This window comes from Arvicanthis niloticus, chromosome 4 (genome assembly GCF_011762505.2).
Source record: "Arvicanthis niloticus isolate mArvNil1 chromosome 4, mArvNil1.pat.X, whole genome shotgun sequence".
Classification (NCBI taxonomy): domain Eukaryota; kingdom Metazoa; phylum Chordata; class Mammalia; order Rodentia; family Muridae; genus Arvicanthis; species Arvicanthis niloticus.
Window position 1 is genome coordinate 100,414,769 of NC_047661.1, and position 27,918 is coordinate 100,442,686.

The following is a 27,918-nucleotide window of genomic DNA, read 5'->3' on the forward strand; positions in this document are numbered from 1 at the left end:
TTCCTCTCTGCCCTCCGAAGGGGGAGCTTTGTATCATTTTCTTGTAGGCAGAGAATGAGAATGGACTGAACAAAGAAAGATGACCTTCCCACACAGAATTCAAGCTGCATTTCCTAAAGTGGGAGCACTTGGGGGGAAGATGGTTTATCTTGATAAGACTAAATTGGGAAAAGAATGCAGTAGAATTCATATTAAGAGGGAGCTGAAGTAAGTTGTAAGTTGTCACAGACCTGAAGTAATTCCTCAACCTGAAGCTAGAACTGAAGGAGTGTAACAACCCCTGAAGCCGACCGATGAGAGGCTCCAAGTCTTTCTAAACCTTTTGTGGAACTCAAGGCTTACGGGCCAAGTTTAGCTTGGCCAACTTCAGTACAGTTTATCTTTCAAATTCCTTCTGACCTATGTGAAAGTAGGCTTCGCTTGTTAATTCCTGTTTTGGTTTTTTTTTTTTTTAATAACTTCTTTTCCCCAAAATAATTCTGTTGAAGGTCAAATAATTTTCAAGGCCAGAGTTTCAAAAGAAGCTGAGCTACATTCCTGCCCGAGACATTCTTGTGCACTAATGATTCGCCTGCATTCCTCTGTAGCAGGCTGCTGGGTCCTGCTTCATTTTTAGTGAATGAGCCTTTTTGAAATAGTCTAAATCAATGTAAAAGGTTTGTTTAATTATATATTTTATTAGAAATGTAAAAGATGGTTCTGCTTTTTGTGTGTTTGTACCAGAAAACTATGCAGAATATTTACTTAAAACACAATTACCTGCTAGCTTTATCTGGTTGCAAGATGAAGCTCCAAAGTCCAATGAGGTTTGGGCTCTAGGAAATTAGGACGGTTACTACCATTATTAAGAATAGAAGGACGGTTACTACCATTATTAAGAATAGAAGGCTGGACTCGACACGGGAGGTTTTTTTTTTTTTTTTTTTTTAGCTTTGCAGCTTCATGCTTTTAGATAGCCCATGTCCTTTGTAAGCACATTGACTTTGAGGAATTGAAGAGAGTGAAAAAAAATGGTGTCACTTTTCTCTTTTTATCCTAGGTTGTTGGTGTAGCTCAGGCCATCAACAAGAAATCAGGAAATGGTGGGACCTTCACTGAAAAAGACGAAAAGGTAACAAAACCAGAGATGTCATGATGCCAGCTTAGAGAGACGTATTCTCTCTATACCACATGACCTCTGGAGTAAGGCATTGCTGAAATGGTTGCTTGAAAAAAAAAATTATAGTTAAAAATGATGTGAGGGTTGTGTGTGTGTGTGTGTGTGTGTGCGCGCGTGCGCGCGCGCGCACGTTTATGCGCATGTGCACGAGCGTTTATGCATCTGTAATGATTAAGGAAATGGGACTGTGGAAGAAGTTGGAGAGGCAAGAGGCTGGGAGGGGAGGGATGTAACTACAGTGCTCATCTGTGAAATGCTCAACAAAATATTTTTCAAGAGGAAAAAGATGACATGAATTTTAGAAGAATGTTTTCGGCTAACTAGAGTGTTGCTTGACTTCAGGGTGCTTGCGTGTCATCAGGAACCAGCCAGCCCTCCCCTGAGTTGGGTGCACACGAAGGGTCCCTCTGTGTTCTCGTGTTCTCACTGTACTTTCCATAAGTGCTGTACAAACATTCATCCTTGAGGGAGAAAAAGGATTTCTCTAAGCCCTGCACCCTGCACCGGCTGAAAACAGGCACATTCCTGCCGGTAAAGCAAATCTCCTAGTTTGTAAGCTTCACACAGGAGTGCCAAGGTGTAAGTTCAGGGTGGGTTATAGGAATTCAACTTCTGAGAGAACTGCAATCAGTGTTATCTTACTGTTCTTATCCAAGTCTTAAGAAAAACATTCCACATTCCACACTGACAAGACTCCATTCCTGCTCTCCCTTAGGTCGGCCTATACCTTCCTTCTCCAGAGACTGATGAGTTTTAGCTATTATATGGTTGTCATAGCCCATGGCATCTCCACTGCTCCAAGCCATTGCTAGCATGTTGCTCCTCTGAAAACTAGTTGGTGTTTTAATTCGAAAGACATTCAAACAAAGCGATTACTCGTGTTTCTGTTATATAGGAGTATTGACACCTATGCTCACCCCCATGTGTTAATTGATCCAGACCATAGGACGTGCCTTTTAAAGTTAGAGCAGTGTACTTTTATGCTATTAATTATACGTGAATACTTGATAGGAAAGCATGATTATTAGATAAACTTTATGTCCACCATTTATATAATCCATTGGAATAAACCTGCTCTTAATAAATATTGAGACTGTATCCCATCTTGACCAGATATGTCCATAGGTGTGAATAAATCCTGCCATCTGAGAGATTGCTTTAATCACTAACTTAACCATCAGCACATCACCCTATTGCAGTGTAATAAGGATTCTAGAGTCATCTTAAAAAGATATATTTAGACTAACACTTGCAACCCTATGTAACAACTTGTTACAGCCAAAGGTCTCTTAAATATGCAAGTTTTCATTAGCTTCAATAATAATAAGTTATGAGCTGTTTATTTAATCCCTCACAGGCTTGCATCTTAGTGTCATGTCCAATCTACACCAAAATCTTCCATAGAGAAAGATTGTAAATCCATACACAATCATCATTTCAGTTCCTCTCCTCTTCCTCATATAACAGAAGACCGAATTCTCAGTCGTCTGTTTACCTGGGTTGTTTGGCTAACACTCAGCTTACATCAGTTCCTACTTTTGGGCATAGCAAGCATCTGCATTTCAGTGTTTCATGTTTACTTCAACCACAAGTACTTGTATGTTTCAGGCAGTTTTACGGGAAGTTCCGACCCGGCTGTTGTCCTCTCTGTTCTAGGATTTTGCAGCCTATTTGGCATTTTGTGGGATTGTCCTTCACAATGCTCAACTCTATGAGACATCACTGCTGGAGAACAAACGAAACCAGGTAAGTGTCATTTCTAAAGAGATTAAGGAAGACTATTTTAAAAAAAAAAAAACAGTTAAATTTTTATCTGAATGCAAGCAATTAAAATTCAGTTCACGCGACTCGGTCTTGCAAACGCTTTTGCTGTTTCTTTCTGAGGGCCATTTCTTTTTCCGTGTTCCATGCGCCAAAGCACCATAGCTGTTAGACAGTGTTCTTTGCCTTCAGAGACGTAGATGAATTCATGTCGTTAAATAATGTTTTTAGCTGCTGCTCTTTAACTGTAGGCACCAACCACTCCGTTCCATAGTTTACCAGGGGAGCATCTTCGCATCCTTGGTCTTCCTTACATCCTTCCGAAATCCTGCTTCTTAGACCTGCTATCTGAATTTTTTTTCTTATTTATTGCTGAAGCTGCTAATATACATACTGGTCTACAGCCAAGATGAACTGTTCTTAAGTGTTGTTTATGTTAATTCTAATCCGTAATTGTGCGATATACACATCTGTACTGCTTTTGCTGTATAACTTTTCATTTCCCGCAATATTTATTACTTCCCTCCCTTGTTTCTTGGAACTGTTTGCTCTAATGTAATCTTCTTTTCCTCTCCCTCATGCACACTCAGCTCTCTCACACATTTCCTAGAGTTCTTTTCTTCAGATGTCTAAATTAAAGATTTTCATATTTTCTGTCACCCCAAACCCTGCTCTGTGCCTGGTGTGTGTACAGCAACATGGAACATTCCTTCACGCTTCTCTTAGGAAAATTCTATTTTCTGGATCTCTCACCTTCTTGTTCACTTAAATCCTGTTTTGCTTCAGCATGTTCTCAGCTAAATGTCTAAGAAACAGAATTGATGAGGTATTCTTTGTGAATCCTTGCATGTATGAAGATACCTGATTTACCATTGCATTCCTCCGGTTGGTCTGAATCTGTAAATTTCTCTGGTTTTAAGGGTCATCAGTCTTCTGGTGAGCACTCAGGATCTGATGCTTGGTTCTTTACAAATGCTTTGTGTGTATTTATCTGTTATATATAAAATAGGACCTGTATTGTCTTATATAATTATATTTCTAAGCTTTCTGTAATGCTTCGTTTTGTTTTCGTAACAGTTTCACAAGGTCTCTTCTTACCATGCCTGTATGTTAGGATATCTGGTTCAGACTGGAGATTTAAGGAAACCTTCAGTTTCGTGCAATCATTTTTCATGACTTTTTAATCCATAAACTTGTCCACACTCTATCTTCTCTTTTCAGAATCACTGCTATGTCTGGTACTCTCTCTCAGTGGCAGGTCCCTTGACTACCACGAGTGAAGTCCAAAGTTCAGTTCCCAGCACCAAAAAAGAAAAAGAAAAAAAGAAAAAAGAAAAAAAAAAAAAGGAAGGACGAGCTAGTACTCTTAAACTGGAGAATTCTCGGTATCTCCTACTCTAATCTCATCACTTTCTATTCCAGTTAATTTTACAAATACAGCTGCAATAACACCACATCCCTCCTGCCTGGTCACCGTCCACGTCCCCTGGAGTGAAGCTTGGTGGGCCTGCCTCTGCTCTTGAGGATTCTTGTCTCCCATCTTGTCTGTTTGATCCATGTGCTCCCATAATTCATTTCACTTCTTCTTCTCTGAAATGTTTTCTTCCCCAAGTCCATCTTACTGAATCCTTTCCTCCCACGTGCAGTTAGAATAGTGTCTCATGCAGCAAGTCCTCTGGAGAAAAATTCTTTCTGGCCCTCATCATATAAATTCTGTGTGAGAATCTGCAAAGACTTCCATGCTAATCAGAAGCAGAAGATAATACTTAGGAAGGCTCAGAGGGAACTTAAAATGTTTTTTTATAAACAAAATATATTTGGTTCTGTCGTATTCTTTTCCTTCTTCAACTCCTCCTACATCCTCCTCGTCTCCTGAGTCCTAGCCATAAATTTCTCTCTCTCTCTCTCTCTCTCTCTCTCTCTCTCTCTCTCTCTCTTGTTTGTGTGTTTGTGTGTGTGTATGTGTGTGGCATGTATGTATGTGTGTATATATATGTGTATATGTATATGTATCTCCTCCTCTCAAAAACAAAAACAATAAAACAAATCAAAAAGCACATATGCTCTTTGAATATATATATTGTGCATTGTGCATTGCACATATGTGTATTGAATCTGTAACTGCTTTTGGTAAGATGCCTATTTTCACAGTATTAATACTACCCTGGACGTGAGTGCTTGGGAGATCCATCCTCTTCCATCTTCTGCAATTTCTTTCTTCAGTTTTTATGCTACAAATCTTTCACTTGTTTGGAGTTATTCCAAGGCATTTGTTTTTCACTTCATTGGTTTATTTATCAGTGTGTTTGCCATTTGTATATAAGAAGGTTACTGATTTTTGTGTGTTAATTGTGTGTTCTGCTACTTTGCTGAAGATGTTTGAGCTTTAGAAGTCTTCTAGTAGGGTCTTTTGGGGTCTTTTAAGCATAGATCACACCACCTGCAGATAAAAATACTTTGACTTCTTCCTTTTCTATTCATACTCCCTTGATCTTCTTTTTTTCGCTAGCCAAGGCTTCAAGTATTATATTGAATAGTTATGGAAAGAGTGAACAACTTAAATATGGAAATGCTTTGAGTTTTTTCTGTTTATGATTACATCAGCTGTGGGCTTGCTATAAACATTCTATAAATATTCTTATTGCGTTGCACTATGTCCCTGGTATCCCTAACCTTCTCAGAATTTATACTGGAGGGATTGTTGTATTGTGTACAGGCCTTTCTGGATTAAATGATTATGTAGTGTTTATCCTTGAGTCTATTTGTGTTGAACATTACTTTACTGACTTACAAATGCTGAGTCAGTCCTGCGTCCCTGGAATAAAGGCAACTTTATCATGATGGGTAATCTTTTGATATGCTCTTGAATATGATTTACAAGTATTTATAAGTTTATAAGAAATATTGACCTATAGTTTTCTTTCTTTCCCTTCTTTCTTTCTTTTTTTTTTTGTTGGGTCTTTGCATGTTTTTGGCTATTATGGTAATAGTGGTTTCATAAAAAGAGTTAGGTAATGTTTCTGAAGTTTCTGTTTTGCAAAAAAAAATTTTTGAGGAGTGTTGATATTAGTTTTTCTTTGACAGTCTGGTAGAATTCTTCCCTGAATCCATCTGGCCCTGGGCTTTTTCTGTTGAGAGATTTTTAGATTACTACTTCTGTTTCACTTAAGATTATGGGTCTATTTAAATTACTTATTTCATTTTGATTTAACTTTGGTAGGCCAAGTATATCAAGAAATTTATCCATTTCTTTCTTTCTTTTTTTTTTTTTTTTCCAGTTTGGCAAAATACAATGTCCCATAGGTTTGGGCATGTTGTGTTTTCATTTTCATTCACTTCTAAAAAGTTTCCTTCTTGATTTCTGTCTCAATCTAATTTTTATTCTGTAGTAAGTTGTTCACTTCCATGAATTTGTATACTTTCTGCCACTTCTCTGGTTGATATTCAGCTTTAATCCATGATGGTCAGAAAGGATGCGAGATGTTTGCCTTAGTTACTGTTCTATCGCTGTGAAGAGACACCATGACTTTATACAACCCTTATACAGGAAAACATTTAATTTGGGGGCTTGCTTACAGTTTCAGAAGATTAATCTGTTATTATGACATATAATGGCATGCAGGCAGATGTGTTGCAGGGGATGTAGCTGAGAATAGAAGAGAGCATATCCTATCCTGTCTATAGGTAGCAGAGGAGGGAGGAGAGAGGGAGGGGGAGGGACACAGGCAGGGAGAGAGAGAGGCAGAGAGACAGACAGGTAGAGAGACTGAGACAGAGACAATGAAACAGAGACAGACAGGTAGAGAAACAGAGACACACATACAGATAAAGAGACAGAGAAGGGACAGAGAGAGACAGACAGGCAGAGAGATAGAGACAGAGAGACACAGACAGAGACAGGCTGGGTCTTGCATGGGCTTTTGAAACATCAAAACCCACACCCAGTAACACACCTCCTCCAGGGAGACCACACTTTTTCAATGAGGCTTCTCTCTTTTGCATTCTTTGACACATCTTTCTCTAGATAGAGGGAGGATTTTTTTCCTGTTCATCTTGTTAAAAAAAAAATTACTGTGCCTTTGACTTGAGTTTCATATTTTTCCTCAATACATTTTTGTGTTGTTCTTTCTTTTCTTCTTGTTGGTGGTTTTTTTTTTTTTTTTTATAGTGCTCCAGAATTCATGTTTGTGCTTGGTTTTTGTTGTTGTTATTTTGACTGAGCTATTCATGCCTTCGACCTTGTCTTCAAGACCTGACATTTTGTCCTCCATATCATTTAATCTGTTGGTGAGGCTTATCTCTGAAGTTTTTGGTTGACATTCAGAGCTTTTCATTTCCAGTTTTATTTCAGTTTGAGTTTTCTTTAGTGACTCCGTTTCTTTGTTTACTTCTACTTCCAGGTTCTGAATATTTTTCATTATTTCATTCAGCTGTTTGTACTTTCACCATCTCCATTGAGGCGTTTAGTCATAGCTTCTATAAAGTCCTTCAACAATTGCTATTTGAAATCCTTGACTTGTAGTTCATCTAATTGTTCTTTTTTTTGGGGGGGGGTTAATATCATAGGGTTTTTGGTGTCTGGAGAAGGCATGTGGTCTTTATTGTTTCTCTTTTGTATTTCTGCACTGAGACTGAAGCATCTAGAATAATGATGTTTCACATGTTTCTTGTAGTAGATATCTGGTCCTGTCTTTATTCAGTAGGTGCTCTGGTCTTTGGTTGCTGTTTCCCACTCCGGTTCCCAGCCAAGCTTGGTAACTCTGGTGACTCAGTTAGTGATCTGTTCTCCAGGTCTCCAGGAGTCACAAAAAATGGAGATAAATTAGAAGGAAGGACTCAAAGTGTGTGTGTGTGTGGGGGGGGGGGTTCCATTAGCAACAGGAGGTCTAGTCCCTAGGAGATGAAGGGGGCCTGAGGAGTGGCTTCTATAGGCAGGCTGCAGCAGGAGTAAGGAAATATCTGAAGAGACCAGAGTTGAGGGACAGGAAAGAGGAATTTTAAAACTCTGTTTCCTTTGTACTTTATGAATTATTAACAATGTTGGTAATCCCGATCTCAGAAGTTTGTAACGATGATAACCGTTCACCATCAGGTAGATATTGTTCAACACATCTTGTAAATATTATGCTTTATAATCCCGACAAAAGTCCAATAACACACACTTACAAACTTGCCCCAGCTTACCAAACTACTGGGAAGACTTAGGAACTGGTTACATTAGTTTAAGTCCCTATGACCTTCCTACTATACTGCCTATATAATCTGTGCAGGGTTGTGTTGGCTGCACAGACATGGATTTAATACTTGAGTGGGAACTTGCTCGTAAGCAACCTTTAGCCCACTGTATTGCTTTAGTCACTGCACAATCATTATCTGCCACCTTTTCTCATCCAGGTGTTACTTGACCTTGCTAGCTTAATTTTCGAAGAGCAGCAGTCACTAGAGGTCATTCTGAAGAAAATAGCTGCCACTATTATCTCCTTCATTCAGGTGCAGAAGTGCACCATCTTCATCGTGGATGAAGACTGTCCTGTGAGTACAGAGAGGGACTTCGGGTTTTGCAAAATGGAGACTTCTATTCCTTGAAAGCACATTCTGATTTCAAACGCTATCTTTCCTTAGAAACCCACCCCAACTCCCAGTGCATACAAATATTGATGCAAAACCAATACAAAGGTGAACTGTTTATGAAGTGGGTTGCAGGTGAGGGTAGCAAGAGTGTCCCACCACTAACCATGGATTTCCTCTCTGTGCTACCCTGCCTGTTGCTGCTTTGTCTTAATGGGAAAACAACTTGTATTGCATTGTGCAGACTAAACCATTAAGAACGGTGGTGCCTTGGTGTCTAAAACAGGTAGACTTCCATTCTGAATGGGTGGAGTATAAAAATTTCTTTCTTACCAGAAATTATTTAGAAAAATGAGCAGAAGGTCTAGGCAGCTGTTGGGTAGAACTAAAGGAGTTTGTAAGTCCTACATCATTTCCCAACAATAGGAAATGGCCCACTGTTCTAACAGAGAGTTTTAGTCCGTTTATCTCTGCTGTTAGGAAGCTTTTCCTGGTGATGGAGATGGAACACTCTCACAGGCTAGGGACTTAGGCTTAAATGTTATGCATAATGTCTGCCTAGAGTTTGCCTGAGAATCAGACCACTGGCCTGCCACAGGGATAAAATGCAGGTGTTATCCCCCCTCACTGTTTCAACCATGGAATATTCCTTATGGTGGTAGTTGCTCTTCCTATAGTCTAAGAGACTATTCATTGGTAGGTTATTAGGAGAAAAAGAATAGCACTATCACCCAAATAGGTCAATTATAATTCATATAGAATATCTGAGTTGACATTTCTGGTAGAAGTAGAATAATAAAAGACATTCAATTATATTAAATTTTTAATTGGCTTAGAAATTTTGACAAGTCATTATCCTCTTACTTTGTGTGCTAGAATGATGCATTGATTAGTATGACACTCTTATTAACAGTTTATCAAATAAAAACTCACTATTCACCTCTAAAATGTTTAACATAAAATGATTACAAGATAGTTGCTAGCTTTTTAAAGTTCATGTCAGAATTCATTAATTCCACATACCAGCTTGTCATTTTCCTTCAGTGATCTGCTCTTTCAATTTTTTAAAATTTTTCTATAGAAACATTCACTTTTAAAAACTTAAATCTTACTTTATGAACATTCAGTGGAGTTTTAACAGTTAATACCTCTCTTCGTAACAAGTTGATTTAGATCAGTGTGGTTTGACTCTCAGCTCAACAAGATGGCTAAGAATATATTCCGACCTGTTTTGAAAAAAAAGTGAGTTGTTGGGTTTAGAAAAGAAATTAACAGCCGGGCAGTGGTGGTGCACACCTTTGATCCCAGCACTTGGGAGGCAGAGGCAGGTGGATTTCTGAGTTCGAGGCCAGCCTGGTCTACAGAATGAGTTCCAGGACAGCCAAGACTATACAGAGAAACCCTGTCTCGAAAAACACAAAAACAAAAACAAAACAAAACAACAACAAAAAAAAAACAAAAAACAAAAAGAGAGAAAAATTAACTGAGTTGATATTACTGCTATTTGTGGATTAAAACTACTTCAATATGAATAAAAATAAAAATGTAAACTCCCTCAAATATGCTCAGCTTTTGCATTCCCGAATGGAATGTTTCTTTCCAATTTCCAGTCTCTCTTCATTCTGTTGTTTGTACAGCTTGGAGCAATATGAATTTTGTTTTGTAATATAAGGTAAAACTATTTACCTTATATTTTGGTGATATCCTGATATCACCAAAGTCTTCATAATCATTTTATTTTCCTTGTTAAATATTGCCAAATGGTATATCTCTTTAGGGAAGAATTCTATGGGCTGGGGAATAACTGAGCCAGCAAAGTCCTTGCCTTGAAAGCTTAAGAATCCAACTTTGCTGTCAGAAGCCACACAGCAATGCCTAAACGTTGGGGCAAGCTTGGAACTCCAGTGTTTGGGAGGCAGAGACAGTCAGGTTGGCCGAACTGGTGATCTGCAGGTTAGGGGACAACACTCCTGAGAATGATACCAGAGGTTGCCCTCTGGCTCTCGCTCGCACTCTCTCTCACTGTCTCACACGCTCTCTCTCTTTTGGTCTCTCTCTCTCTTGCTCTCTCTCTCTCACTTGCTCTTTCTCTCGCTCTTGCTCTCTCTCTTGCTCTGTCATACACATACTTTCTCTTTCTCACACAAACACACTCTTGCACACACATACTCTTTCTCTCTCACACATACTCTCTCACACACACCCTCTCTCTCACAGGCACACATGAATAAACACTTGCATATGAATACAGTTATACATATACAAACACATATGCATACTCACACACATACACACTCATGAACACATATGTACATTAACACACACACACACACACATAGACATATGCATAAAAAAAGGCCTGAGTTTTACTAGCAGTAGAAGTGTATACTCGAAAGCTTTCTTCAGGTAAATTCAGAAATAATGTGAGCCTTTAATAATAGAAAGAATCTTTGAGGATGTTGTGAATTTAGTGCTTGGATCCATTTGGTTCAAGAATAAGGGAAATATGTTAATATGTTTGAGTACTGGCACCCTAGCATTGCACAGTGTGTGTGTGTGTGTGTGTCTGTGTCTGTGTGTGTCTGTGTATGTGTGTGTGTATGTGTGTGTGTTGTGGTTTCCATGGCTTTGTACATGTCTCAATGCTGTTGTCACTCTGTTTGCAGGACTCTTTCTCTCGTGTGTTTCACATGGAGTGTGAGGAAGTAGGGAAATCCTCCGATCCTTTAACAAGGTAAAGTAACTTCTCTGACTCTCAAGAAGAGCGTGCTGCTAAGAAATGCTTTGTTAGTAGTCTGGTTTAAGGTGTATAGGTGACAGGCTATTTGCCTTGCAAAGATGATTTTATTTCTTAGGATACCTTCTTCGGTGTTAATTGACCCGAGAATTATTTCTTATGCAGTACTCTGGTTAGTACAGGCTTGTTCTGTTGTTTTTAGCAATTCATTCAGCTAAGACCCACAAGAACTGTTCTTCAGTTATGTTTTTCTGTTTGCGTAGCTGGAAATATCATAGATTTCCTGGCAAACTTTCTGTATCTATTCTGAGTTGGAATCAGCCATGAGAATTTACCTAGCCACAGAAGGAGGTGTACGGTCCTAATCTTAGAAATCTATGCACCCTCTCTGGCTGGATCAAATCAGATCCTCCATTAAGTTCTTTTCCACAGTTTCTAAATGTGTGCTCATTTTTCTATTAATAGTAATTATTTTGAAAAGTATGTGGTGTGTTTATAGATAGAGGATAAGAGGCAGTTATCTCAATTTGGCAAGTGCTTTCTGGAGATTGTGAAGTGGATTTAGGGAAAACTACTAAATGTTTTTATTAATATTTTTTTAACCATACCAAAACCCATTATTGTTCTCTTAAGTAATAGGATATTCTAAAGAACAGAAATCCACCAAAATGAGGTACCAGAAATTGTTAAGCATTTATCATACCTTTCACCTCTTAAAAGCTATATATATGATTTTAAGATACTGTAACAACTGTGTTGCTTTTGTTGCTATATATAAATGTGAGGAAGTATGCAATCATTAGATGTTTAATTGCCTTTACTCCATAGAACAAAATGAGTTAAGATGCTGCTTGTTAAAAGTAGAAAACAAGGCACGCCTTTTGAACACATGCTGCAGCATGTATCTGTTCAATCAAATTTTCATATTGACATTTTGATTTTCATTACAAATTCAACCAGTATCTTCCAGTATTTAATGATAGCTGGACCAACCTAGTGTAATAGTGACCTCTGCTGGTAATTATACATTCTAAGACAGCAAAAGCAAAGATTTATAAATGTTTGGTTTCTTTTTGATAAATTCTCTCTGTAGGTCAAATGGAAGATACCATTTTTAATTATCCACCATTCCAAGTTACTTATAAAATATTTTTATATGGGATAAGTATGCTAGTGTGGTTATTTTAAAAAAGACAAATTCTAACTGATTTTTAAAGTAATATTATGGCAGTGGAAACCATTCATTGTCAATGGCTTTTGTCAGCCTATTGTTTTAAAGTTAGCCTTTATTCTAATGATGCGGTAAAAGACCATTTATTCATGAGATAAAATTGTTTAAAATGGTTTATTAATAAAATTAGCTATCTGGCTTAACTTTATGAAAACTGAACTATAAAAGGTGTTTATTAACTTTAACATTTTAAGAAAGTATTGTTATTGATACTTAATGTTTATGATATTCTATAGTAGGTATTATATTTTACATTATATATGTTATATTTCTATAATTGGTTACTGATGGGACGATGATTTGGTACTCTCCATTTCTGAGTATTAAACATTTTGTTAAGTTCAGAACTCATCTATGAGATGAAGTGTTGTACAATTTATGTTAACAGTTAAAGAAATCATTTTCATTTTTAAGCTCTTCTCTATTGGTTGAAAGTCATGGGTCCTGAGCCTAGGGATTCAACCTGCTTGATAAAGTACTTGCCAAGCATGTGCAAGGCCCTGGGTTTGATGGTTAACACCGCAGAAGCCCGGTATGGTTGCACACACATGTAATCCTGGTACTCCAGAGATGGAGATGGTGAGGAGGCAGGGTCACATGGCCATTATTAGCTCCACAGAACGTCCAAAGGCAACATGGACCAGAGACCCTGTCTACAATAATAAAGGATGAAATTTGAGGACTGTTTTTAGATTATTTTCTTTTCTATGCTTAGATAACATTGACTACAGTTTTCAAATGTTAGATATAAAAATATAAACAACTATTTCCATGAACCCTGTATATCATTATTAGAATTGTTACATAAGTGAGATGAAGTTAGTAGGGTCTTTAGTGTTGGCTTGTCACTCCAGATTCCAGAAGTGGGGTACATTTCCAGATAGTAGGAGGTTTCCTTTCTGTGCTGTGATGCTTCCAAGCTGGAGTTTGTGTTAACTCTTTATTTTCGGGAGATATTTTAGTCCTATTATTCCATCCTAGTGATATTTATTTTTCTTAAATAAATGTGCCTTTTAATTATGAAGTTATAAACACATAGATTTTCTCTTTCACATTAGTCTTGGACTGTGTATACTGGCTAGTGCTTGTTATTGATTATTAAATTTGAAAATATTGTGCTTTCTCTTTTTTATTTAATTTCATTTTTTACTTATTCACGTTATATCCTGCTCACTGCTCCCCTCCCCTCCAGGTCACCCCTTCCACAATCCTTCCCCCATCCCTCTCTCCCCTTCTCCTCTGAGTGGGTGGAGACCCCTGGGTATACCCCCTGACCCCCACTCTGGCACTTCAAATCTCTGTGAGGCGCTTCCTCTCCCACTGAGGCCAGACAAGGCAGCCCAGCTAGAAGAACATATCCCACAGACAGGTAACAGCTTTTGGAACAGTCCCACTCCAGTTGTTCAGGACCCACATGAAGTCAGGCTGTGCATCTGCTACATGTGTGCAGGGAGGCCTAGGTCCAGCCCACATATGTTCTTTGGTTGTTGGTTCAGATTCTGAGAGCCCCAAAGGTCCGCATTAGTTGACTCTGTTGGTCTTCCTGTGGAGTTTCTATTCCCTACTACTTTTTAAAGAGAAAAATTCCAGTGCAAAGATAGCAGGCATCAAGTGGAAGAATGTAGAACTCAGTCTATATTTAGCTACAGGTACTTCTGTGCACTAGCTATTGTGTGATTTCTTTGACCTCTGAAGCCTCAGTTTCTTTCTCTGTAGTGATAGAATTTCAGTAAGGCTCAAAAGACCCTCATACCTGCAAAAAATTCTTCAGAAACGTTCCCTGTAGTTTGTAGTTGCTGTCCTGGGTGTGTTTTGGGTTCACATCGGCCTACAATGGTTCCTGTGAACTTCTGCAACTCAGAAAGCCTTATCTTCCCCCAGATTCCCTTCCCCTGCTTTCTCAGGAATTTTCTCTTATGCAGTTCTGTTGATATCTACTCTGCAAATGTTGAAATGTACGACTTAGCCCGGCGCTTCCCGAAGGAGATGCCAAGACCTGTTTGAATGTGCAGAGCTTCCTAGAGAACACAGCATGCTCTAGAAAATGAAAAGGGAGAATGATGTGGAAGAGGCTAGTGGGGTCAACATGATTGTCCTATCCGGTCCTGTGATCTGTGGGGTGTGGAGGAGCGAAAGGAGGGAGGTTGTGTGCTCCTGTCTTAGACAGCTGCAAAGCCTAAGGAGAGCCTAGCAGGGTTGCTGGGGCGCCTTCCAGCTGAAGTTTTCTTGGCTGTAGAATCATGGGTCTCAGAAGAACAGTCTTGATTTAGTGTCCTGGTGGGCTCAGTCTTGGAACATCCCTGGGAGGCATGGCCTTGAAAGTGGCCTCTAGAGATCAGCAACTGAGACATCAGCCATATGCACTTCCTGCCTCTTAATCTCTAAGGCACTTTGTAAGGCCACCGTGATATCGCTGTTATATAAAGGATGACGTCCATATTCATTGTACTACAGTTTGAAAGCCTTCACTATCCATTCTATCTAGCCAAACATTTTTGGCTAGAAACACTCACTTTATTCTCCCCACCAACCCCCACCACAGAACATTTATTTTTCATTAAGACTTTCCCAGAGGACATAACTAAGCTTGTCACCATCCCCAGTCTCCCATGAAGGGTTAGCTCACTCACTGCTGTAAAGAAGATGCAAACCTTTTCAAGGACTGGTACCAACCTTAACTGGCAAAGAACACTTTCTATCTGAATTAAAATAATAATGTTTAAGTAAAACAAACAAACAAAAGTAGCAAAGGGGGCCATGCATTTTTTTTTCAGAATGAAAATATCATTCATGTTTTATTGCCAGACATTCAGTCAGGTCGAAGTGTAACCAGATGGAAACAGGATTACTGTCGTAGAAAACCTTCGCTACAGCTTGCTGCACACACCTGCTCCAAGCCTGGCCCTAACCCCATGCTTCCAATTCAATTACTTCCCAGCCTGTTGGGTATCGATAAAGGAAGCACATATGTCTTCTATTGGACGCAGCCTTCGTTATAAGGCTGATACATCTGAGCATCAGCTCTGTGAAGAAGACAGTTGAAATCTGCCAGGTCGTTGATAAAGTCAGGTATCTGGCCAGTATCCTGTGTGATGGGAGACGTTGGGTTACATTCTCTTCTTTACACATTTTTACAAATACTTTCCATGCACTCATTCACAGACTCATAGTCGGTGCAAATCCTGCCTTCTGGACTCTTGGCAGACGAAGCCAGCAAAATGGCGTGAGACATCACGCCAAATGCTTTGCGGCAACCTGCCGCTAACACTGCTGCTGCCCCTGCCCCACGAGTCCAGCCAGCCACTTTATTCTTGATAATCTGCAGCTACTTAACATTTCTCAAATGTATGTAGAACTGATTCATGTCAGAAATGTGTGTTTCATGGTTATTCTTTCTTTCCTGACCTCTTTACCCAGTCTTAAGGCACGGCTAGCTTTGTAAACGTTTCAGCAATGCCGTTTCTTTCCTAATCAGATCCACTTGGAGGCTCTCCATCCATCTCCACATGCGGTATTTGCATTGTTACCAGTAGTATTTAGGAAGGTTAGTTTTTGTTGTGAATCACGAATACACTAAATAAAAGCAGCTTAAACAGGAATGCAAGATAGTGTCCTCTGTATATGACAGGGAAGCTGCACCTACAATCATCATAATATGGTGGTCTAAATAAGACCTGCATAATAATAATAATAATACCAGTCGACAGACCAGCATGGATAGAGAAAAATCTCACAAGGTCCCACTCCTAGCTGAGGAACTACAGGCAATTAATGGTTACTAAAAAGGAAGAATCGTTCTTCCCAAGAGATGAGTTTCCTGATGGGTCATACAATCCCAAATGGTAAGTCTTAAAGCACACACACACACACACACACACACACACACGCACTCAACATCAAGTGGACCCAGCAGATTGTATTTACATATACATACGTATATATGTAACACCAATAGTTAAAGAAGTCATGGATTTTTGGAGGGATCAGGAGGACTTTGGGAAGATGGGAGAGCGTAGAAATATGTGAATACAGTACTCATGTAGGAAATTCTCAAAATTAAAAAAAGTATAAATTTAAAAGGAATGCAATCCTATTACTTTCTCCTGGATGTGCTCTGAGCTAGGCAGGGCAAAGCTGGTGTTGGACATGTATGCTACAAATGCCCCAAATCTCTGATGCCTTCTACCTCACATCCCTTAGCTATAGTCTGTGCATCCAGGAGCAGCGATGGAGCCTAGCCATCACATGCATGTTCTAAAAGGGGGATCAAGAGGCAAAAGCACATATCAGTATTCTAGAAGTTGTCCCAAATATGCCTTGTCATCCTATTGACTGGGAATGATTCCTGGGGTAACATTAACTCTCTGGGATGCAGAGTAATGCAGTCTTTGTTCTGAGTAGTTCTGTGTCCATGAAAAGAGGAGTTAATCTGGGGGCAGCTGGCGTATCTCTAGACACTAGTCACTGCCCAAGCAGCATACGCAGCGACAACCTCCATCGCTCCCTTCGTTTCCTCTTAGATAATACGCTCCTCTCTGTGGTGACTGACCTATGTAAGCTTGTTTTTCTCTTACGAAGATCCAAGAGCGGCCCTGGGGAACAGGTGTTCACGCTGTATTTATTGAGGGCAGGAAGCAATGGATCAACATTTTTATAAAGTAGGAAATAACCATGGTGTTACGTAACTTTAATAGAACTCACGCTCCTGTAGCAGCTCCTATTTCCGAGATAATGGTTCTGGCAAGTTTCTTAGGCATTTTGAATTGTTTCTGACTGCTGTTATCAACATAATGACGACGACGGTAATGGTAAGATAGTATAGTTATTACCATTTTCATTTTTAGTCTACAGAAGACTTACTTCTGTGGCTGCATCTTTTCTGGTGTTTTTCTTTCTCCTGGTGGAAACCTTTTTATTTTTCCTGTTTATATTATGGCTCCTTCTTGTTTCATTTCCCTGGGCTATTGTTTGTTTAAAAATACTTGTAGTTTTAAGTATTATGTTATTAGCCTCAAGCCTGCACTTACAACCTTTCCTTGAATGTCACACAGATAACACATGTAATCAGACCCAGGAGATCTGTTATGCAAGGCAGTCCGAATGCCTTCAAGGCTGAGCCAGAAGTTCATCTCGTACCCATCTCTTCCCCTGCTACATTCTGTAATGTCATTTGCATTCTTTTTCCTTTATGCGTAATACTTTCCAGTGCTTAAAAAAAAAAAGCTCTATTTGACCATATTACCATCAAGTCAAAATACATATGAAAGAAGGGGGATACTGAAATATCTGAGTCATTGCAGAACACCATATGACATCACTGTTCCAAAATACAGCCTGAGTATAAAGGACAGTAGACAGGCACCATATTGGAACTTTGGAAACTTAAAACAAGAAAAGTTCTTTTCTAAGACATGTATTTTTTTCTAATTGTAATTTTTCTTTATTCTTCAGAATTCCATACCTATATACAATGAAATATGATCACACCCCCCATTTCCCTCCTCCAATTCTTCTGTGTGCCCCTAAAATGTGCTCCCACTTTGATGTTGCTTTTAATAACCCACCAAGTCCAATTAGCATTGCCCGTATGTGCATGGGTGTGGGGCCATTCACTGGTACATGGAGACCACCCAAGAAGAATGGTTCTGTCTTTCCCAATAACTGTCAACTGCCAATCACTCTTGGGAAGAAGTGGAGCCTGGAGATCACCTTTCTCATCCTAATTACACAGTAAAACCTTACTGCTGAAGACACCATACACTTTGGCTGCAAGACATAGAGAAATCAACTTGAAATTAAGCAGAAGTCCTTCTCCCATCTGGCTAGCTCTCATAGTGTCAGAAGGCGCTGTGCAGGCTGCTAGGGAAGAGAAGACATCTGGTCCTACCGAGTGCTGGACTCTACGTGCGTGCGGTCTCAATAACCTTCAGGCAATATCTGCCCGCCCACCCACTGGTGCAATACAAGAAGTATTTAGGTGTAATTAGAATGGGCCTGGCTGGGTTTTTGTGCTGGCTGGTTCTTGTGCAGTTCCTGAGCAGGTAAACCATTGTAGCCAAGAGATGGTGCTCATCATAGCTACGTGATGTCCAGACAGCATTTCCCTGAACGCCTCCTCATCTTCCAGTTCTTAAGGTCTTTCCAACCCCTCTTCTGGGACATTGCCTGAGCTTTGGTGGGGGAGGGGTGACTGGGGAAGATTTCCCACTGGGACTGAGCCCTCAGCCTTTTACTCTCAGCACTTGGGCTAATTATACATTGATTGCTGATGCTGTAATTAGGGTTTCTGTTGCTATGACAACACAGCATAGCCAATGGAATGGCACAAGCCTTTTGGAACCTCAAAGCCTACCCCCAGTGACATATCTTTTCCAACAATGCCACATCTCCTAACCCAGTGGTTCTCAACCTTCCTAACCCTGGGACTCTTTAACACAGTTCTTCATGTTGTGGTGACCCCCAACCTTAAAGTTATTTTCATTGCTACTTCATGATTATAATTTTGTTACTGTTATGAATCATAAGGTAAACATCTGCTATGTAGGACATCTGATATGCAGTCCCTGTGAAAGGGTCATTCACACCTGAAGGGGTTGCAACCCACATGTTGAAAACTACTGTCTTAATCCTTCCCAAACAGTTAACCTACTGGGGACAAATTATTCAAACACATGAGCTTCTGAGGGCCAGTGTCATTTAAAACACTACCTCTACCTACTGCAAAAAGAAGCTGACCAAGTCGGACAGCATCTCAGGTCCATGGCAGAAACATAAATATTCAGGGGGCAACTTGACATGTTCATTTCAACAACAGTAGTCGTTTCTTCCCTGGGGCCTATAACCTATCACTCTGGGCTTCTGACCAGTATTATAGTACTAGGCATGAAAACCCCTCCTGTGGAGCAGGCCTCAAGTCCAAGCAGAAATCAAGTAGTTACCCCATAATAATCCTTCCATTGCACTGGCGGGCAGATTTTGCCTGAAGGTCATTGCACGCACATAGAGTCCAGCACTCGGTAGGACCAGATGTCTTCTCTTCCCTAGCAGCCTGCACAGCGCCTTCTGACACTGTGAGAGCTAGCCAGATGGGAGAAGGACTTCTGCTTAGTTTCAGGTTGATTTTTCTATGTCTTGCAGCCAAAGTGTATGGTGTCTTCAGCAGTTAAGATTTTACTGTGTAATTAGGATGGGTTGTTTTGGAGACCCCTGGGGATTCCCTGACCAATTATTCTCTTTTTAAGATTTTTTTTTTTTTTTTAGTTTTTAGTCTTTATTATTTCTTTTATTTGTTGAGGTTATAATATAATTACATCCTGTGGCTGTTCCATTTCCTCCCTCCAAATCTTCCCATATCACCTTCCCGTCTCTTTTTCAAAGTCACGTCCTTTTTGTTGTTGTTGCAAAGAAGGGTGTGTATTTGTGTGTGTGTGTGTGTGTGTGTGTGTGTGTGTGTGTGTGATAGAGAGAGACTAAATACAGAAATACAAATTGCTTATAATGTTTGTATAATCTTACTTCTAAGTACATGTTTTCAAGGCTGACCATTTGTTATTGGATAAATAATTGTGTGTTTTTCCTTGAAGAACACTATTCCTCACACTCTCAACATTCCTTAGTTGCCTATAGTGTGTGTGTGTGTGTGTATGTGTGTGTAGGAATGGGACCTGTGAGCTTGCCCCATCCACACTAGCATGTCTACTGATGTCAACCTTGTTCAGCTTGTGGTTAGGTAGCCATATTTATGGGTGTAGTTTCTTACATTCCTAGGCGACAAATCTCACAGCAAATTCTCTGATCTGCTGGCTCCTAGCATCTTTCCACTCCTCTTCTCCAACAATCCCCGAGTCTTGGGTGTAGGAGTTGTGTTGTAGATAGTAGTTGAAACTTCACTCTATAACGCTGCCATTTGATTGGTTGTGGGTTTAATGGTCTCCATCTGTTGCAAAGAGACGTTCCCTTTTTAAGGTGTGAGAACTGCCCTTATCTGTCAGTATAAGGACAGACAGATAGTTAGAATGTAGTTAGAAATTATGATTTCATAAGGCAGTGGCTGCAGGTTCTCCTCCAGCTCCATGACCTCAGTGGCCCTGCATTGTTGGCTTGGTGGCCAGTGCCAGGCATGAGTTCCCACGAGTGGGCTGTAAGTCCAGTTAGAGTGCTGCTGGCTACCACTGACGTATTCATGCCGTACTGTGTCCTTAGGGTTGTTCTGCCATGCTGCCCATTGTTTTGGGTCATAGGCGTCACAGCTGTAGGACTGCAGGTTGCTTCCCTCTCGAAAGTTTGCATGGTACCATCTGGAACTGTGAACTCTTAACTTCTCTGGGAGAGGGCATTCAATGACCAATAACTTAGGGAAGTATCCAATACCTAAGGCATATATTCATTTTTAAATATTGCCTACTGCTTTTCCATCTCTTCAGTTAGTAAAACTACAGTTAAAATAGGCATGCCAGACAGAAAAAACACACACACACACACACACCAGGGGGAAGATGCATCTAGAGAGAACCTATTAAAATTCTTATAAGTGTGACCCTTTAATAAAGTTTCTCATGTTGTGGTGACCCCCTCACCAAAAAAATTATTTCATACTACTTCATAACTGTACATTTGCTACTGTTATGAATTATAATGGAAATAGCTGATGTTCAGGTTATCAGAAATGTGACAGTCAAAGGGGTCATGACCCACAGGCTGTGATGTTCTGCACCGTCCAAACTGTGTGGGTGTTTGTTGTATCAGACTATTCAGATCGGGGTGATGACTGAGCTGTAATCATCTAACATATTTTCAGATTAGCATGTAGATTTCCCCCCTGCAGTTCACAGCCGATGGTCCCTTTTTTACCCATTTGTATAGCACATTTTTCCCACTGCATCGAAGGGACTCACATCTATTATTTCTGCAGGGAGCACGATGCCAACAAAATCAATTACATATATGCTCAGTATGTCAAAAACACGATGGAGCCACTTAATATCCCAGATGTCACCAAGGACAAAAGATTTCCCTGGACAGTAAGTAACCTATTTTAGACCTTATGCTCACAGGCTGTTTCCCCTTCAGACCCACCCTTACAGAGATGCTTGTTGTCTGAAGGACTAAGCTGGAAACTGGCTGTTTAAAGGGGGGCAGAATCTCTGGTTTTCTTGCTGGAGGCAGGGTGGGGGCAGCTCTACACGTGCTGGGGGTTGCTGTGCGGGAGGTTTTCACTCTACTCTTTGTATAGTGACAAACCAGCATGTGCAAGTTGAGGTAATATAATGAACACGGTGTCAGAGACTTTCCTCAGATGGAGTTACTGACTTTATCTGTAAAAATTAAGGTCCCTGTGGTTTGGACACACACCACCGGCAATCTTCTTAGTGAGTGGTTCCTTGGGGAAGATGGCTATCCTCTTGCCTTGACAGTGAAGTGATTGCAGAGATGTGTTCCACATACATTGAACACTTTGAATTCTGGTGTTTTCTTTAATCTTTCAAAAATCACTAGCCTGTGACACAGCTGCCTAGATTCTGTTGCCTGCACGCTAGGGACAACTTTGTCAGACTATGGGAATGTGTACTTTAAGTATGGTGACATTATTAAGAATGTCAATATTGTAATTTGTTGTTTCCTGGCTTTGGATTCTCCCTGCTTTATGAAATGGAGACCTCTACCTCACCAGGACAGGATGCTGAATGAATGTTTGACTTAATTTTACTATAAACTCCAGAAAGTTTAAATAGAATAAAGGCAATTTGATATATATATATATATATATATATATATATATATATATATATATTGACTTTATTGCTCATTGTCTGTAGCTGATACAAGATGAGCATATGTGTTATTTCACGTGTGTGCTACAGTTCATATGATGTTCGTGGGGCCAGTCATTTCTGTTGTTTTAGCGGCCTTGGTTTTGTTCTTCAGGGTGAAAACACGGGACACGTGAACACACACTGCATTGGAAGTTTGCTTTGCACACCTATAAAAAATGGGAAGAAGAACAAAGTCATAGGTAAGACCTTTTGTGGACTCAACACTCAGAATCTGTGTAAGAGAAAAAGCATTCCCTACTGCTTTCAAGTGTGACTTGAAAATTTAAAGAATAAAATGTCTGAGGAAAGAGAAAATTTCAGGTTGTAAGTTAACGATTTTATGCTGATAAATTCCTCCATCCATGTCAGACATTTTATTAGACATATTAAAATATAGTTTTATCTGAGATTTTTGTTTAATATTGATGTGCTAAAGTCTGCAGACTGGACTGGCAAAATGGCTCAGTGGGGAAGGGACTTGCCACCAAGCCTAAATTCTATTCCCAGTATCCACATGGTAGAAGGAGAGAACCAACTCCAAAACATTGTCTCCTTATCTCCACATCCACACTGTGACACTCTTGCACAATCCCCTGTGTGCACACACACACACTCACATGCACATAAAAAATATTCAAAGTTCATACACTGAGAGGCATCAACTGACAACATATATTTAGTCATGTTTCCTGATATATGACGTTTCAAATATGTAGTGGAGGTTATAGATTGTACTAATTTGTTTATTCATTTAATCAGTATTTATTGAGCACTCCTGCAGTCTAGGCACTTGGCATAAATCAGGAAGCAAAGCAGAAATCCCTGCCCTAGGGTCTTACATTTGTATACAGAGGTTAAAGGACAACTTATACTACATAACGGCACAAAATGCCTTCCCCAGACAATGGAAGGATATTTCCTGTTACTGATGTGTTTACCTCTTGGTGTCACAGGCTTTATTAAGAGCAGGGCAAACATTACTGGGCATTGGTAGCATATGGCTTTAGTCCCAGTACTCAAGAGGCAGAGGCAGGTGGATTTCCCAGTTTGAGGCCAACCAGGGCTACAGAGTGAAACCCCGTGTTTAAAAAATCAGAGGTGGCCAAAAAGTATGTTATTTTGCACTCTAGTTGTCCATGGTTAACACAGAAAAGGCAGTGTGAACTAAGAGCATGCTCCCAAGATTGTAGAAATAAAGGACAGATAACTAACTTCTAAAGATTACAATTTGACACTGAAACCCTAATGGAACATCACTTATGTGTAAATCTACCTTTAAAAATCTGCATAGCTTTCAGGTTGCAAGAAAAAAAGAGGTATTATTATTTAACATGGAAGCAGGTAGGTAGGCAGGGTGCTAGCGTGTGTATGCAGGTGCTTATGCATGTTTGTGTGTGTGTTATAAATGTTGAAAGTGCCTATCTAAGTTGGACACATCTCTGATTCCTTTGCTAGGAAGCCATTAAACATTCCATGAGCTTCCCTCCCTTGTTCTGACTCCAGACCCACTAATCTGATTTCCTTTATTCGATTTTCCTTTCAACATAGACTGTAGGAAGGGAACCGGTTGCTTTGCCGGCTCACATTTGTGTTCTAAAGTTATGTTTCGTGTCCGTTCTGGTCTTCTTCACCAGTTTTGCCACCCCCTGTCACCAGCATGCCGCTGTAGGTCCTGCACCTGTCAGGCTCAGAGTCAGACCCTACATTCACCCCTAGAAGCTTATAGGCTACTCCTTGCTGTACTGTTATACACAGTACTCTTCTGGGCTCAGACAAAAAGATCAGAAGCCGATGAACATGCAAGCACATCTATCAACATCACTGCCAACCAATCTCCAAAATAAGCAACAAATGTCCTGTTATAAAATTTTACTTGCTAGGAGACCACTGGGGAAACTACATTTTGTTATGCTTTTTAGAAAATGTTTTTCATGTAACTCTAAGAAGCTGCCTTTGAAAGTGTGAAATTGAGCTCCCTTGGGGAGGTGTCACTTACTAATACATTGTCATAAGAAAGAAGGCAGGCCTGCAAGTCTGCTGTGCCTTAGCAATGTCTCTGTGAAATAATAGGTGGGAATCAGGGCTTGCTGAGGGAGGGATGTGGCTGGCACTCCTGCACTTTAAGCATGGCTGATACAGAGCTCAGGCCTGGGAAACGACCTCATCAGCCTTTGCTTCACTCTCACGAGAAGAATTAGCAGCACTCAGTAACTTTGTAGATCTGTCAAAGTTCACTTTTTGATCTTGTGTCTGTTTCTAAAAAATGAGCATTTTTTTTGTAAACTTAGAATGAGAAGACTCAAGCCAAACACGGTGAGTTTGAGGTCCATAGAGCAAGGTTCAGGACAGGTAGGGCTGCATTACAGAGAGACCCTGTCTCAAAAAACAAAAGTCAAAACCAAAGACTGTGGATAATTGGGCATGTGCTTTCACATCCTGCTGAGAAGCAGGAGCAGAAGGCAACAAGTGCCTTTAAAAAGGGAAAATTCTTTTTTTAAGAAAGAAAGAGTTTCTGTGTGAGTTTGTGGACCAGACAAGGTATTCAAGTTCACTGCGAGTGTGGAATGGAAATTTTCCAGTGTACCCTGCTGTTTTATAAGTGTGTCAAAGCTGGGAGATGGAACCCTGCACATACTTAGATTTCCACGGGAGCCGTGGCAAAAAGATCGTGGCTGTGGATAATTCATCTTGCATGTCACAGTCCAGATCCCCATATGGCATTCTAATAGAGAATCCCCAGAGTTACACACAGACAAACAGGCCACCCCTTGTGTCTTTTTGTAATCTTCTTCCTTCCTCTTCACTGGTTTTCATTACTGACATTTAGAAAAAATTACTAGCATTAGACCAGTTCAGAGCCTGTTGTATCATCAACTTTATTCCCCAAAGTATTATATCCTATCAACAAATGTTTTTGTATGCTCTGCCTAATACAGAATGTTTCCACCACTGCCCAGGAAAATTTTTTCTCAATTAGCATTCATTCATTTCAACTAGTCGTTTGCCCTGTTGATAAAGCTGAATATGCCCTTTTCTCCATAGTATTCTTTCCAGGAATTTTGATCTCTAGTCTCCATACCAATTTCAAATCATACTTGAGTGGGGTTAATATATTTTTTATATTTTAAAATATATATTATATTTATATGTTATATATCATATCATACATCATATTATACCCACCTCCTCTCCCTATGTTGAGATTATTTTAAAATCTATATTATATTTATATATTATATATTATGTGTTATATATCATATATCATATGTCATATTATACCCACCTCCTCTCCCTATGTTGAGATTCTGTCTGGCTCGAGTCTATGCAGGTCTTGTACATTCACAACTGCCATGAATTGAATTCCTATGTTCAACTGCCTTGTGGTCAGACAACACTGTTTCTTTCTAGTCATTCACTGTCTATGGCCCTTACAGTCTTTCCTCCCCTTCTTTTACAATGCTCCCTGAGACTTGGGTGTATGCTATAAATGCCCCATTCAGAGCCGCACCTTTTTCAGGCTCTTATTTTCTACATGTTGAACAGGTGTATCAGTTACCATCTACTTCAAAAAAGAATCTTCTCTGATGAGAATTGACAGATTCACTAGTCTATGACTATAATGATAAGTTGTTGGTCAGTTTAATATTCTACCCAGTAGTTTCTCCTTTAGGGCCTTTGACCTTTCTAGACATGAGTTCTGGTCTCTGTGATGGTGCTAAGTGTAGGTTTCAGTTTGTGTGGCAGGTCTCAAGTCCAACTGGAAAGTAGTCGGTTACTGCCATGTCGTTGGTGCCACTATTGGACCAGTGAACAACACGTCTTGCCAGGCCAACTGTTACTGTGGCTCATAAGGTTCATGACTGACTCAGGCTGGTGATTACTTTTCTCTCTGGTGCTATACATGGCGCTCTTAAAGCCAGCAACAGAGGTGAAGCTTCCAAGTTGGTACCAGCTATGATTCCAGTATGTGGTGTCTTCAGCATCTTAAGAGTAACGAAGAGAGTTAGCAATAGTCTTTAATGTTTTGGGGTCTGTGGGACCTCACCGGCCAAGAACTCCAAAAGACATAGCCCATTCTTGGCACTGATTCTGGGTAAGCCGTCCAGACTCAGACAAATATCATGTGTTTTCTCTTCATTTGTAGATATTGTGGGTACAGGGTGGGGGTTGATTGGTCTTTGAGACATGGATTTACTTTGGAGTCCTGGCTGGCATGGAACTTGATACTTTTGAATTCATTGAGATCTGCCTACCAAATGCTGGGATTAAAAGCCCATGACACCACACCCTGCAAAATGACTCTTTTAAAATATTTTTATTAATTTTGAGAACGACATACAATGTATTTAGATCATATTCACCCTAGCTTCTCGCAGACTCATCCCTGCCTCCCTACTCACCCAACATGTCCCCTCTTTCTGTCTTTTTAAACCTATGCAGTCCAATTTGTGCTGCCCCCCGATACTACTGAGTGTGGGGCCATTCTCGGGGATGTGATCAAGCTATAAAGACCTCTACCCTTAAAAATTGACTCTTAAGGAGGTATAGTGTTATGAAGGGGAAAGAAGGAACAGAGTAAGTCAGATAGGGTGCGGGATTGAAGGGCAGGGTCATGGAGAGGGATAAACAACACTAATCTACTGATGCAGAAGCTCACATGGACATGAAGTAGAATGACCTCTCATGGGTGACACTGCCCCTGTTGAGACACCATAGGCCTGCACATAAAATACTCAGTGCCAGGAGTCAGTTGCTTATTGAGGAGAGGTTTCTTTTGATTATCTGAAAAAGTAAATATTTTTGTATAGAGAGTCATTCCCGAAATTAAGATTATTGACAAAAATGAGCACAAATACCCTTTATAAGATTAAATCTTGTTATCTATTAAAAAAAAAACTCCCCTCCCCCCCCCCCCAGAAAATGAGCAAAATTCATTTTTCTTAAGATTAGCGCTAAGGTACTTGAGGGCCAGATTCTAATTTTTATGTTCACACTTACAGCAGAGAGAATCTGCTGCTCTAGCAAAGTATATATGCCTTAACCCTGTTTTGCAGAAAAGCTAGGAGGTTGGAAACAGACGATGAGTCCCAGAATTACAGAAAGGGCCGCAGGGGCGGGGGTTCAGAACCTTCCTCTCTGTGGTTTCCAGAGGTGCTTGGTATCGGCCAGCTCTTACAATAGCAGTGGCCACACACGCTGATGCGCAGTAAATGCCCCATCCCCCTTATTAATATTAGAAAATAGGGATAATTTACCGTTTGGTTTTATTATCGCTTCATCTTCCTAATAGAGTCGTGGGTATTATTTTACCTTACTTATCGCTAAGAATGAAGCCGTCTTAACGGCTCACACCCCATCGCTGCCTTGTCTAGCTCTTCTCATGGGTCATAGGTGAGGAAATGGTGAAAATTTAATCTATATATGTGCCCAAGCCTTAAATTCTCTCTAAGAAGAACTCCATTTGTTTCTTATAAACCTTCCCATGGATTTTTGCTTGCTATAATTAAATTTCTAAGGATTTAATGTGATCAGTGGGATAAGCATGAATGCTTGCCCAGCCCGCTTTCGAGACAGAATTTAATTATATGCTTAAATGGCCGTTTGTCTTCAGTACCCTTTTCTTGCCCTGGAGTTTAAGTCTGTGTTTCTG

General features: G+C 40.0%; 1 protein-coding gene across 2 annotated transcripts in view; it reads left to right on the forward strand.

The window, feature by feature from the left end:
• The window catches only part of Pde5a (phosphodiesterase 5A), a 120,972-nt gene that overhangs the window by 38,886 nt on the left and 54,168 nt on the right, over nucleotides 1–27,918 (forward strand). For both annotated transcript variants that reach the window (XM_034500262.2, XM_034500263.2), the window contains exons 4-9: nucleotides 1,040–1,111; nucleotides 2,816–2,905; nucleotides 8,315–8,452; nucleotides 11,155–11,222; nucleotides 21,368–21,476; nucleotides 22,381–22,468. In XM_034500262.2, coding sequence (XP_034356153.1) covers nucleotides 1,040–1,111; nucleotides 2,816–2,905; nucleotides 8,315–8,452; nucleotides 11,155–11,222; nucleotides 21,368–21,476; nucleotides 22,381–22,468 — 565 coding nt within the window. The remainder of the gene's footprint in view (nucleotides 1–1,039; nucleotides 1,112–2,815; nucleotides 2,906–8,314; nucleotides 8,453–11,154; nucleotides 11,223–21,367; nucleotides 21,477–22,380; nucleotides 22,469–27,918) is intronic.